Here is a 13,334-nt window from a genome sequence, read left to right as displayed (position 1 = left end):
CAGTGGGTTAAAGTGACCCTTATGTTCAGTTCATGACCCTTCAGTTCAGGTCATGATCTCAGGGTCCTGGGATCAAGCCCCACATCGGGCTCTCTGCTCAGCGGGAGCCTGCTTCCTCCTCTCTCTCTGTCTGCCTCTCTGCCTACTTGTGATCTCTGTCAAATAAATTAAAAAAAAAATCTTAAAAAAAATAAAATCCATTTTTCTAGTTATTCTTAGAGATAACTGAAGTTTGTAAAAGCATTTCTGCTCTGGAAATTTAAAACATTACTAAAGCAGATACCCAAAAGATGGGCCCATGGGTCATATTATTTTGACCTATGCTGAAGAGATGCTTCCGCTAAACTAAAATTGGGGCTCGCCCATGATCTTATATCTAGAACTGATACCAAGAACAGTCATGGAATCCACTGTAACATTTTTGTAGGGATATTGTATTCTCTCTTCTGCATCTCTCTCTGCTACCTCTATGAAGCCCCAAATCAAACTTTTACTTTAGAACTCAGCTTTAGAGAGGCTTTGTTTTCATGAGACGTGGATATACTTTCTCATCGTGGACAATGAGAACCAAGTCATGAATGAGGGTTTCACTTTCCACTTGGGCTTCCTAGAAACTGCGAGCCATGTAAGTGGCTCTGAGTCATCACTTCTGTATTAAAATTTCTGTGTTTTATTTATTACCCTGGATCTGACCTTCTATTCTAGGTAACTTCAATAGTTGTCATGAAAGCAGAGTCTGAGACAGGGATTCAGATGCACGTGGCATTTAGGAATGTGCCCTCCGGAGAAAGGGAGGGAGGGAAGCCGGAGAGGGCAGGGGAAGGTGTTAAGCAAGAGTGTGGTTTCAGCTGGTGTCTAGCCTCCGCGTGGTCCAACAGAGAGCTGTGGAGTGTAAGTTGCGGCACAGACTTGGTCCTACTTTAAGAAAGGATGGCTGCATTATGCTAGGCACATGTTAGTTATTGGCTGGGTGTTACCCACATTGGGTTAACGTTTTGAAGGGGGTCTTTTATTTAACTGGGTGCTGGCTAATCTCCCAGTGGTGGCTTCTGATGTGCAGGTTACTCTCCAGAAAAGGGGGCGGCGGTGGGCTGTTATCATCTAAAACTCAGAGCATCTGGATATGGGGCCACCAGCCCATATACTGGGAATCTGGCCCAAGCACCAACAGGTGCCATGTCCATTTTCGTTTGTATTTTTCTATTTTTAATCCACATCTTAGTTTTATTTCTCCTTTTCAAGATTAGAGGGTAGCCTGGGAACATAGGTTAAAGTTAGCAGAACCAATGAAGTTGTGGAGGCCTGGCTAAAATAAAGTACAAACATGAATATGCTTTGCTGATGAAAACCATTTACCATAAAGAAAAAGGTAGTGTGATTACTGTAGTACCAACCTGAAAGCAATGCTTGATTCACGTTTAGGTCCTAAGACCTTATGTAATTCATATGAGAGGGTCTTCTGACTTGCTGTGAAATATGTCTAACCAACGTATATCATTCCAGACTGGGTTAACGTTTCGAAGGGGGTCTTTTATTTAATGCTGTTGATGATGGTAAGTAACTATGAATATGCAGCACCTCTCACATGAGCGATTCCCACATTCATTTCTCTACCTGGGATGCCTGACCAGAGAGCATTTGAGTATCCTAATTGCCCACTGTGGGTTTTCACTTTGATGACCCCACGGATCCTTTAAATTCAAAACATTATTCTCCCGTCGAATCTTCTCCCACTTTCTCCTGGCCCCATGTTCCTGATCCTAGGGAAAGGGGTGGAGGCACCAGCATCTCCCAGTGCCTCTCGTATGGTTTGGACCCGAATCCCTTCCCCAGGGGCCACTGCAGAGTCCTCTGCCCCCCTGCCATGAGCCCGGCTCTTTCGGCTCAGCCTCTACCCCATTACCATTGGCAGAGCCATCAGCAACCTCAAAGTAGAGATTGATTCACATCACTCCCTATCTTAAAGCCCGAAATGTCTTTCCAGTGCCAAATACAAAATTCTCAGCTAGGTATCACCATTGCTTCTGAGGAGTCTGGCTCCAGGCTAAAATCCTGTGTGTGGTCTTTTAGGACCAACCACGGGCAGTTTCAAGCCTTTGCCTGGCAGGCAGCGTGGGAGGGAATGGCCCTTCCCAGAGCCAGCCCACTGTGGTTTTTCAGGGAAGTAGCAGGCAAGGACTCAGAAGCTGGCACGTCCAATTGCAGGCCTCCTTCCTGAAGCCCCAGTTGAGACCTTCCTCTGCCATGTCTGTAGATTTCCACTGTTAGCCCTTCCCTCTTCCTAAGCCTCAGCCTCCCAAGGCCATACAAAGGCAAAAGCCTTTTCATCAGGGCTCCTCGGCACTGAGAAGCTTCCCTCTCTCTGTGTTGCGTGTCACTCTCTGATGCGTGGACTGCTGTCTCCCAGAAAGTGGACATTTATTTGGCTTAGTATTTCCAGTAATTGGCACAATAAAGTCTCTTGAAAAATGCTGACTTGGTAAACCATGAACAGGGTAATATTTTGTTTGTACATACAACATAATCGTTGAAGAGATTTTACACTTGGCTAGTCTACTGGTATGTATCTAGAACTGGCAATATTAAACTTTCTCAGTGCATGTGTAAACTCTGATTTTCTGCACCTGATTGAGAAAAAGGATGGGTTAATTAGATGTATTGACTGTATCTTGATTATCTTTCCAACTCTGACATACTTGGGCAATGATAAAATTTGAATCGGGACCAGACATGGCCACTGATGCTCATTTTAAAAAAGTTTTTTATTTTTTTTTTAAAGATTTTATTTATTTATCAGAGAGAAGAGAGAGAGAGAGCACAAGCAGGCAGAGAGGCAGCAGAGGCAGAGAGAGAAGCAGGCTCCACCCTGAGCAAGGAGCCTGATGTGGGACTCGATCCTAGGACTCTGGGATCATGACCTGAGCCAAAGGCAGCAGCTTAACAGACTGAGCCACCCAGGCGTCCCTCATTTAAAAAATCTTAAGAAAAATCATGAAACATAGAGCCTGATGTCAATAATAATTAAATGTATAAAATATTTTTAAATTGAGAAGGATAAAAATCAGTATGCTTCTCCCTATGAATTGTACAGTGTAAGAAGAAATACCGACTACAAAAGTCAAGCATCAACTACATGGAAACCAATGTTTATTCTGTGAGTTAATTTCAAAATTATACCATGTAAGTGACTAATATTCTCTGTTGGATACAGTTCAAAATGTGCCCCAAAATGGATTTCTTCCCAGACTGCTTATAAATTTAAGCATGAGAAAGCTGAATTTCATTTGGCAAGGAGAAATGAATGTGTATTTAGCTCTCTACTAATAAGAGGCATCCGCTTACTAGTATCGACAAACATATTTTACAATTAATTTCTAAACAAATTTTCAAGATTATAATTGAAAAAGTTTAGATGGCATCTATTGTGAGCCAAAATTTGGAAATGAGAATAATGAAACCCTGGTTTATAAGGAGTAAGTGTATGACAAACTGATCGTCTCTCTGAAGAACTGGCTTTGATTTTTCTATAGAATGAGTAACCGGTACCAGCTTGTAAGTAAATAGAAGAAACAACTGCTCTCTGTTCCCCATTTGCTACTAACCCAGTAGATGAGGACTGATGTTTGTGGAGCAGGGAAAACTTAGGATACTTACACAGAAGTGTACATCAGACTGTTACAACTAATCCCTGTTGTTGTTGTTTTTTAATTTTATTTATTTATTTGACAGAGATCACAAGTAGGCAGAGAGGCAGGCAGAGAGAGAGGAGGAAGCAGGCTCCCCGCTTGAGCAGAGAGCCTGATGCGGGGCTCAATCCCAGGACCCCGGGATCATGACCTGAGTTGAAGGCAGAGGCTTTAACCCACTGAGCCACCCAGGTGCCCCCTAACCCGTTTTTATGTGATTTGTTCACCATGAACTTTTGGAGTACCTGCTATATGTACTTGGCTAGGATCTGGAAATAAAAATAGCAAGCCAGGGTGCCTGGGTGGCTCCATGGGTTTAAAGCCTCTGCTTTCAGCTCAGGTCATGGTCCCAGGGTCCTGGGATCGAGTCCCGCATCAGGCTCTCTGCTCAGCAGGGAGCATGCTTCCCTTCCTCTCTCTGCCTCTCTGTGATCTCTCTCTGTCAAATAAATAAATAAAATCTTTAAAAAAATAGCAAGCCAACACAAATGTATTCTAGTGGGGAAGGAAAATAAATAAGAATAATGGTGACTACTTAATCATAAATCGAGGGACAATAATGGGATTTCATACAGTATATTAGGAAGGTACCGGAACTGGTGTCAGGGAAGGCTTATCAGAGGAAGTGACACTTGAGTTGGTTTCTGAGGAAGAGTAAAAGTTTGTTGGGTGAGAAAGGTTGAGGTGAGAAAGGAGAGCAAGCATTCCAGGCAAAAGGGACGACAGCAGCGCAACGTGATCGGAGAAATGCAGTGGGGCTGGGGTACAGAGGAATAGGGAGTGATACAAGATGAATCTGAAAATGATGGCGTAAAGTGGACCAAAAGAAAGCCTTGTAGGCCATTTGAGGGATTCTGGTCTTTTATAAAATTGAAAGACAATTAGTGGATTCAGACGGGAGAGCAACACAATCAGATATGCGTATTAAGAAAGTCCACTCTACCATCAATGACAGGAGCAGAGAATGATGCAAAAACGTCCAAGGGGAGTTACATGGCGATGGCTTGGATAAAGGTAGTGGCTGTGTACAAATCCCAGGCATTCAGGATGCAAGTGTGTAGGGCTTTGGTGAAAGGCGGGTGTGGAGTGGAAGGGGAGAAGACATCAAGGATAATGCCCAACAAGATGGAGAAGTAGTGCCAACTGTTGAAGTAGGTGGCACCAGGAGGGTCGCGTCTGGGGAAGATCAGGAGAGTCTTGGATATGCTGAAATGCCTTTGAGAAGTGGAGATATCCAATGGGAACTGGCTAGATGGCTAGATGGATGGCTTGGAGAGAAACAAGCCCAAGAGTCCAAGAGAGAAAGGATACAGACAAGGCAATAAGAAATATTTTGGAAAGGAATGACTGATAAAAAGAAAAAAATAGTTGTAAATTGAGACAAGCACGACACAGTGCAAATACTTTATAGTGCTAATAATAATAGGGAAAAGCAATGATTTTATGAATATTAGAAATAGTAACAACTGAGGTTTAAAGAGCAGAGTCAAAACTCCTCGTCCTTGGAACTAATCCCTGTCTTTTGGGAAGGCGTCATTGAGATCTGGGTGGGGAAGTGTCATGTATGAAACCAAAACTAGATAAACCTTTGTGGTGGGGTAGAATGAAGGAAGCACAGGAGCTTATGAAGATTTCCCCTTATTAAGAAAACCAGAGTAAGTGAGTTACCCTCAGAAGTCCCCATTAAAAGGAACCCGGTTCCATCCTGGAACTAACACATGAGCAAGGCTTGTGTTACTGGCCTGTGCAAGGCCAGTAAGTTTCCCTATAAAAGGACATTTAAGTAAACTCATGCTGGAGCAAAATCATATATTAACTTTAATGGAATTATGAGTATTCAAATAGAGACATCTTTTACTTTATACAAAAGCATATTTATACTCATACTTTAATAAGGAATGCAAACCACAAATAAGTTATGATTTTACTAGAACAACAAATTTTTTTTTAAAAAATGGAAAACAATGTAAGTTGATCTAGGTCTGTAGTTCTTAGGCATAAATAACTATCTCTAGTCTTCACAATGGCTGAATTTGTCTTTGTTTTTGGTATTTCATCTAAAGTTTCCTTTAGTCTGTTTGAAACTCTAGCCTTTAAGATTCAAAGACTTCTACACATTTTTTTAATACAAAGTGAGGTGGGGTTTAGTCTTTCTTACACATCACATGGTACTTAGAATTTGAGAAAGAAACCAAGCTCTACATACAGACTGCTCCCACTTTATTGACCACTAAGAAACAAATTATTCAGTTCTCTCTTGGCCTTAGAAGTTTTACTTCTTCCTGCATTACAAAAGTGAAGGATTATTGAAAAGAGGGTGGATGATATTAACTAGGTAGCAAAATATATAGATTTGTATAAGAAATTCAAAGAACTGCAAAATAATCACTTTTACATTTAATAGCTATAAGGTAGAGGATTCTTGTCAAGAATACACATCTAAGATTTCATATCAAAGGGTTCCTGATCCTTGTTCATTCTAGTATTTTTTTTTTTTTTGGATATTCTTCAGGGCAAAACTATTCAGGCTTAAAACTGGTCTGATGAAAAAATAAGTTCACTAGAAAATTCTAGACCATGTCAAAAATCTGTATCCACTTTCTCTTCACAGAAAGTAGACACATTAAAGCTTGAGGAAATAAAATGGTATATAATACATAGTTTTTCTTAGATTTTCCCCAATTTTGAGGATAAGATTGACAACCAGTTTTAGTATATATACTGAGCCATCAGGGTGCTTAGGGATGAATCAATACATTTATGCAAGATACTGATAAGGTATGTTGTTCAAACATCTGGGGTATGAGGTCTAGAAGATTAGTTGGCAACTGACTTCTCTGGGCTTTGACATTGCCAGGATTTGGGACTGTTTTTTCCCTTACAAAAAATATTCAGATGCCTGCGTCTGGCATTCAGACTACTTCATTGTCAAGACAAGGTCTAACAATGATAAAATAAGACATTAATATGTCTTAATGTAATAGAAACAATCTTGGAATTTACATGCTATTTAAAATATCATATTGCAAAAGGGAAAGGTCCAGATATTTACTTTTGATTAACAGTCACCAAGAAGAACATTCTGCACATATTTAACAAGGGTAGTAATACTGCTTCAAAAATAGTTCTTGAATATTGTGAGCGAAGGCGCCACAGAAAACTCAGCATGAAAAGTGACATCCTGGAGTTCTCCTCGGCTAGAATCCCATCTCCATTCTCAGCAGCAAGCAGGAGACTCAGAAAATGCTGACTTTAATTACAAACTTTATTTGTCAATACAATTCACAGTTTATACATGGTGCATTTCACCATATGAACTTTAACAGTTATCGAAGAAATGGGTGTAGCTTTCTTTCTAAAAGAGCCTCACTTTCTAAAATTTTGGTTAGAATTTTTTTGTTTATAAAAGTACCTTCAACAAGTTAACTGAATATTTACATTTCTAGCTTAAATTTAAATTTTGGAAAATAAGCATCTATTTAGATGATTTTTGTTTTTGTTTTAAAGATCCTCAGTTTATTTTTTAAGTCCCTAATCTGAATGCCACTTATTCAGATATTTCCACCACCCTCGCCCCCCTGGATAAAAGAAATGTTTGCAGTTCTATTTGGGGAAGTTGTCTTCTTTCTGCATTTGAAAAATTATATATACAAAGTACAGCAGATCTAAGTATGAAAATAAAAGAGAGTAGCAATCTACTAGGTGCCTTTAATGACTTTCTTCTGAATCTTGGAAACATCCAAAGAGTTACAGGATATAAAACTCAACTAAAAAGGGTTATCAGCCTTTTCTATCTAAAAAAACCAAAAAACAAAACCCAAAAAACTCTCAAGATTTAAATTGTGCTAGAATAGCTTTTTCTCTAATGTCAAAATGAATTATGCCTGCAGTCTGCGTTTTTTCCCATGTGCAATATCACAGTGATCCCAGTTTTAACTTCTGCTCTCATGCTCAGTCACAGCTCCAGGGGGACACCCACACAAGGCGAGGCTGTGCCCAACTCCAACTACAGCATCACTTCCCGTCTGGCAAAAGTCACCCAGGGAAAGGAACATCGGGTAAGTCTTCCACATCACAAAAGCAAATAGGTGCTGGCAGTATAATGTTTATTAGCAAATGGTTTAACACATTATTGTGCTATCTTCTTTTCTTCAGAACGGTAATTCACACCAGTTGTCTTAAATCACCTCCAGTAAGATCCGTGTTTAACAGCTTTTCTTCTGTCAGAGCATGTGTGTGTGTGTGTGTGTACATACAAATGTGTGTGTGTGTGTGTGTGTATATATATATATATATATATATATATATATATATCATTATATATATATGTATATATATTTTTTCCCCTCCTGCTTCTGCCTTTTAAGGTGTAGTGATGAATGAATGATAACATCCAAATACTGCCAGGAAAAAAAAAGGGACTGTTTGGAGCAGCCAATTTTACCACGTTGGAAATAATTACACTGTGTATATGGGGCCGTCTGTGCACCTCATTTCTTTGCAGTGCCTCTAACGCTAGAATTTCTGAGTGTTGCTTCAATGTCCATCTAATTTGGCATCTATTCCTTCTTCGGGCATCATCATTTCAGTGTACACACTGTTCCCAGCAAGGTATGGTGTTCGAACGGGAGTTGTGGGATAAAGGGTTGCAGAGGTGAGCCTAGGGGTGGGGCTGGGAAGGAAAAACCACACATTAGCTAGAGAGGTTCTGTTTCTTCGGAAGATAAGGCACTGACAGAAAATTTCTTAGGTAAAAGGCTGCATAAGAATCTCTTGCCATTTACAAAAAGAAACGTCGTCATCCATAAATGGTCCGTATCTAGGCTCAGTTAGTTAGACCCTGAAAAGTTAAGGACTGATCCCTCGAAGCTACATGATTACCAGAAACAATTAGAATTCATTCTGAGGCCTTATGGCACGTTACGAAAAGAGGGAGGAAAACAGTCTGGGCACAAAAAGGCATCAGACATTGCTTGTTTCATTCCACTTGCCGAGGAAAGTGGACCGCTCAACAAGCATCATCGAAAAGACAGTGCTGGCTCAGAATTCCAAATTCTCTCGATGGTAGATGGCCGTGATGGGTGTTATCTATTATTTTTCCCCCCTTTGGAGCTCATGCACAATTTAAAAAATGCTACCAGCAACAGTCATAAAGAGCATATAGAAGTCCTCACCTATGGCTATGCCTAAGGTTCTTCAAAGAGAGGGTTATTTAATGTTCTCGATAACAGCAATTTCCTCGCCTGCACAGTGTGGCGTCAGTCCGTTCAAATAGATACTCTCAGTTTTCAGTAAGGGAGGCAAGACATCCCTCTCGCTGGCGAGGTGATTCACAGACAGGGTCCTCCTGCAAGGGGTCAGCTCTTGGTTGTGGTTGCCTGCAAGCTCCGCGGACAGCTTCCGCTTGATGGAGGTGGCGCGCTGGAACTTGTCATAGATCTCCACACTCAGGCGCCTCCTGGTCTCCTTGAACTCGGCTGTGACGTTGGCCGTCCACTCAGCGGCATGGGCTCTGAACTCTCCCACCTGGGGCATCACGCAGAGAAAACACAAAGAGACACCCACACAACAGTCAGCATTTTGTGTGCTTTATCCTTGGATCATTTTACTGTCGTGTTTTAAACAAGAAGGTAGTAGCCCTTTGTGATATGGGAGGTCTGAGAATTGGAGTAATTAGGCACGCAGGGTGGGGTGACACTCCGCTTTCTGTCCACGGGGCTCTAAAAATTAACCTGTGAACTCCCCGCTCTCTGACCCGGGTTATATTACAGGTACTAGGTGGGCTTGTTATTTTGTACTCAGATCGCGCCATTGAAACTTCTGCAGCTGCACAATGGCCATCTCTAACTTTTTATAATGTTCTGCGTTACCTTTTTCATCCATAATTTCAAGAACCACTTGAATGTAGAAAAGGCAGTGAGACACAGTAGGGGAGCACAAGCCTGAGTCGAAGCCTGGAGTATGAGCCCAGGTGACCAAGCTAGTTCTGGAAGCCACGCCGTGTGCTCGGGGCGCAAACACAGGTTTGAGAGAGCGGCAGTGGTGTGTGCAAGGGCTCTGTGTCCAAGCCCACACTGGTCAGTGGGGAATTCTCTGTCTACTAAATAAGCAGTAAAATACTTTGTTTCTGCTTTCAGGGAAAGCAAAGGAAGGAGAACTGGCAAGCCCACTTGGAGGCCCATTTGGAGAGTAAGTCCAAGGAATAGTTTCTCCATGAATGTTTGTGGAATCAGTGAAGTTACTCAACCTGTCGTGGCCGCCACTTCCTTGGGCGTAGCACAGGCGTCTTAGGGCACACACGTCTTCTCTGTATACAAACTGTACTTTCTGCCTCCTCCGTTTTGATTATCACTAATATCTTTAAAAAAATGGTCTTCTAGTAAACATGGTTTTGCAAATGGCTTTCCCTCTTAGCCAATTTTAGTCATTTTTCCCTATTAGTATCCATTATTCTGCCTCCTAATCTATAACAGCTGATAAAAACAGAGGCATGTGGGATGACAGCCTCCAGGTCCAGCTCTCTCTCTCACATTCCGTGCGCCCACTGGTGAGCAATTTTATCTTATTTTGAGCTTCCAATTCCTTATCTATAACATAAGGATAGTAGTAATCAATTTCACAGGAGAAACAAGCGATGTGTGTGTGTGTGTATGTGTGTGTGTGTGTCCTTAAAATATAAAGGACTCCACAGCGACTACTTACGACAATGAGCCTGGTGATGGTATAGCTTTCTAAGGGTGCTTTGAGAGCTTAATGGAGATTTCCAGATATAGACTAAGTGATAGAGAACTGAAAAAATGGGACATTTCCCCCTGCAATGTAATTCACAGGTTCTAAGCACCCAGTGAAACCATGGTCTGAGGTCTGTCTGCAACTCTCCCCAAAAAGGCAATGGATTCCTTAACTCCTGAGTTATACAGATCTTTAAGTCGTGAGGTGCTTTGGGTGTGTTGAAGGCATGCATAAAAGATACAGCTGAATGAGGGTGCCTGGGTTTAGTGAGTTCAGTGTCTGTGTTTGGTTTGGGTCATGATCTTAGGGTCCTGGGATCAAGCTCTGGGTCAGGCTCCTGGCTCAGCAGGGAGTCTGCTTCTCCGTCTGCCCCTCCCCAATCTGTGTGAATATGTGTACGCTCTCTTCTCTCAAATCTTTTATTTTTTTTTTCTTTTTAAAGGTACAGCTGAATAATTCTCCTGTGACCAGATACACTGGGAGATGTATTTCATCAGTTAAAGGAAGGCCAAGGCAAGAGAGTGTTTACGTTTACCTACTCATTATTATAGCTGGAAGAATATTTTAAAATATAATGATGCATTCAGTGTAGAGCTCAGTAAACATTTACTCCTATTAGAGAGGACTCTCGTTATTACCAAGGTCTGTGTCATGGGATTGTGTACAATTCTGTCTGTGTATTCAGTGCCTCTGGTGCTAGGTGTTTAATCAACTTAATGAGGATGATTCTATTACTTCTCCCATTTCACTGAGGCTAGGAGGTTAAAAAAACTTAAGACAGAGTAAATATGTGGTGAAGCCAGAATTCAAACGTGGAAGTCTAGCCTACCCTCTTCTGCCTTGCCAGTACAATCTTATTAATTCTAAGGGCTAAACATGTTTTGGAGGAGCCCAAGGCAAATTCACATCGTATGGAAATCCATCGTATAGCAGCTTACACTAGGGTGAGGACAGACTGCCATGATTTCCTAAAGATACTGGGAGAATAGATGTTTTTCCAGTATTTTCACTAGGGCTACTTCTCTCCATCAGCAGTGGTTATCTGTTCCCTCTCTCGTGCCCTGAACTTTCTATTCTTCATGATACTGGATTTAAGGAATGCAGCCACTCAAACTCAAAGCTTGAAAATAAGGGGGGAGAAACAAAAGAAAAATAAAAGTCCCTCAAAAATGAAATCAAAGCCATCAAAATAAAGAATTACTTATTCCTGTTCCTTCGGAAAAATTCTGACCTTCTAGAATTGTCCAGAGCAACGTATTCGTTGCTGATCAAATAACAATGTCCTAAAGTACAGACCCATTTCTGTTAATGAGGATAAAATTGTATACTCAGACTCGGAAGGGGCTTTCTTATTTTCAACGCAATTAGAACATAACATTTATATAAGTCAGACTTTCCTTGATTGAAATGTTAATGCATGTGGTGCTCTGGATAATTACAAGTTAATGCACTAAAACATTTTTATTTCATTGGATTTTTAGGAAAAAAAAAAAAAACCAAACCTTTCATTGACTTGAAGAATATGTCATCTCCCTAAAACTAAGAAGCTTACACCACTTAGTAACAAAGCAGAGGACCAAAAATGAGCAAGAGTAGTGCTAAAGAATCATAAGGAATGTTCCTGCAGCTCATACACTTGACTCAGAGAAGAGGTCTTCCCCAGGAGTCCAAAAATTCTGGACTTTTACTCCATGCCCTCAGGCCATGTGATCTGATTTACAAGAAGAGAAAGAAAATGGAGTGCTCCCAGCACTCGCCCTCTACCTGGAAGGGAACGGCTCTCATCCTTGTCACAAATCCAGGGGGACCATTCACTGTCCGTTTGGCCCCATCTTCACAGCTGCTGAGTCCCTCCCTCCCTCCCCATCAGTTAATCTCTGGCCCTAGTTACCAAATCAGCCCCCTCTCAAGGTACTGCTTTACCATTCAGGCTATTTCTCAGCTTGGGGTGCTTTCTCTTAGCCTTTCCTTGACTAGCTCTGCTCCACAGGGTTCTCTGGTTCTCAGGGCATTCCAATGGATGACTCCCAAATCCATACTTCTAGGTCTAATCTCCCTGCTGAATTCTATGTCTGTGTAACTAACCGCTGATAAACGCCTTCACTTTGGATGACTTGCGGGCATCTCAAACTCAGCCTCTCTCCAAACAATTTAACTCCACAAACCTGTTCTTACCTAATTTCTTTACAGTGAATAGCACCATGAGCCACTGCGTCTTCCAAGCTGAACTTTAATCATCCTCTGTTCTCCCTCTCATTCAATCTTACATCACATCAGCCCAGAGTCTTGCTGATTTACACCTCCCTTTCTCTCAATTCCTTTTACTTCTCTCCATTCCTGTTGTCAAAAGTGTGGTCCTGTCCTGAGCCTCCTAACCAGTCTTTCTGATTTAATCCACCTCCCTCCACATGCATTATCCATGCGGCAGCCTGCGTGTCCTTTACTAAACGCAGATCGATCAGGTACTTTCCCTTGCATAAAACCAGTCAATTGATTCCCTTTTCATTTGGATAAAGTCCAGACTTTCTAAAGTGGCTTAAATGGTCTAGGGTCTACCTGCTTTAGCCTTAATCCTAAACACAATCATTCTCAAAGTCTACTGTTGGGGGGCCATCCTGAACATTTATTTCCTCAAACATGCCGCCGCATTCTTCTGCCTTTCTTCATTCATTGCTTATTATTTTCTCTGCTCAGAATACTGTTCCCCAGTCCTTCTCTAGCGCCTACTGCATTTCCTACCTGTCCTCAACTAGACCTCTTCATGAAGCCATTCCCTGCCCCAGCCCGCCCTGCCCCTGCTCCCCCAGACGACGACAGGGTCATCCCCGCAGCCTGTACTTCCCTAGCATTCCCCATCACCGTGTATTCCAACTACAAGTGTAACTGCTCTCCTGGCTTCACGGCAATAGAGAGGAT

General features: G+C 41.7%; 1 protein-coding gene across 4 annotated transcripts in view; it reads right to left on the bottom strand.

Annotated features, from left to right (window-relative positions):
• Window positions 1–8,032: 8,032 nt before the first annotated feature.
• KCNK2 (potassium two pore domain channel subfamily K member 2) overlaps window positions 8,033–13,334 on the bottom strand; it is a 220,112-nt gene continuing 214,810 nt past the window's right edge. For all 4 annotated transcript variants that reach the window (XM_032318920.1, XM_032318922.1, XM_032318921.1 and 1 more), the window contains exon 7: window positions 8,033–9,212. In XM_032318920.1, coding sequence (XP_032174811.1) covers window positions 8,895–9,212 — 318 coding nt within the window. In that variant the 3' untranslated portion in view covers window positions 8,033–8,894. The remainder of the gene's footprint in view (window positions 9,213–13,334) is intronic.

Source organism: Mustela erminea, chromosome 17 (genome assembly GCF_009829155.1).
Source record: "Mustela erminea isolate mMusErm1 chromosome 17, mMusErm1.Pri, whole genome shotgun sequence".
NCBI classification, from domain to species: domain Eukaryota; kingdom Metazoa; phylum Chordata; class Mammalia; order Carnivora; family Mustelidae; genus Mustela; species Mustela erminea.
The sequence above is the reverse complement of the archived record's forward strand: the minus strand, read 5'-3'. Positions and strand labels throughout refer to the sequence as shown.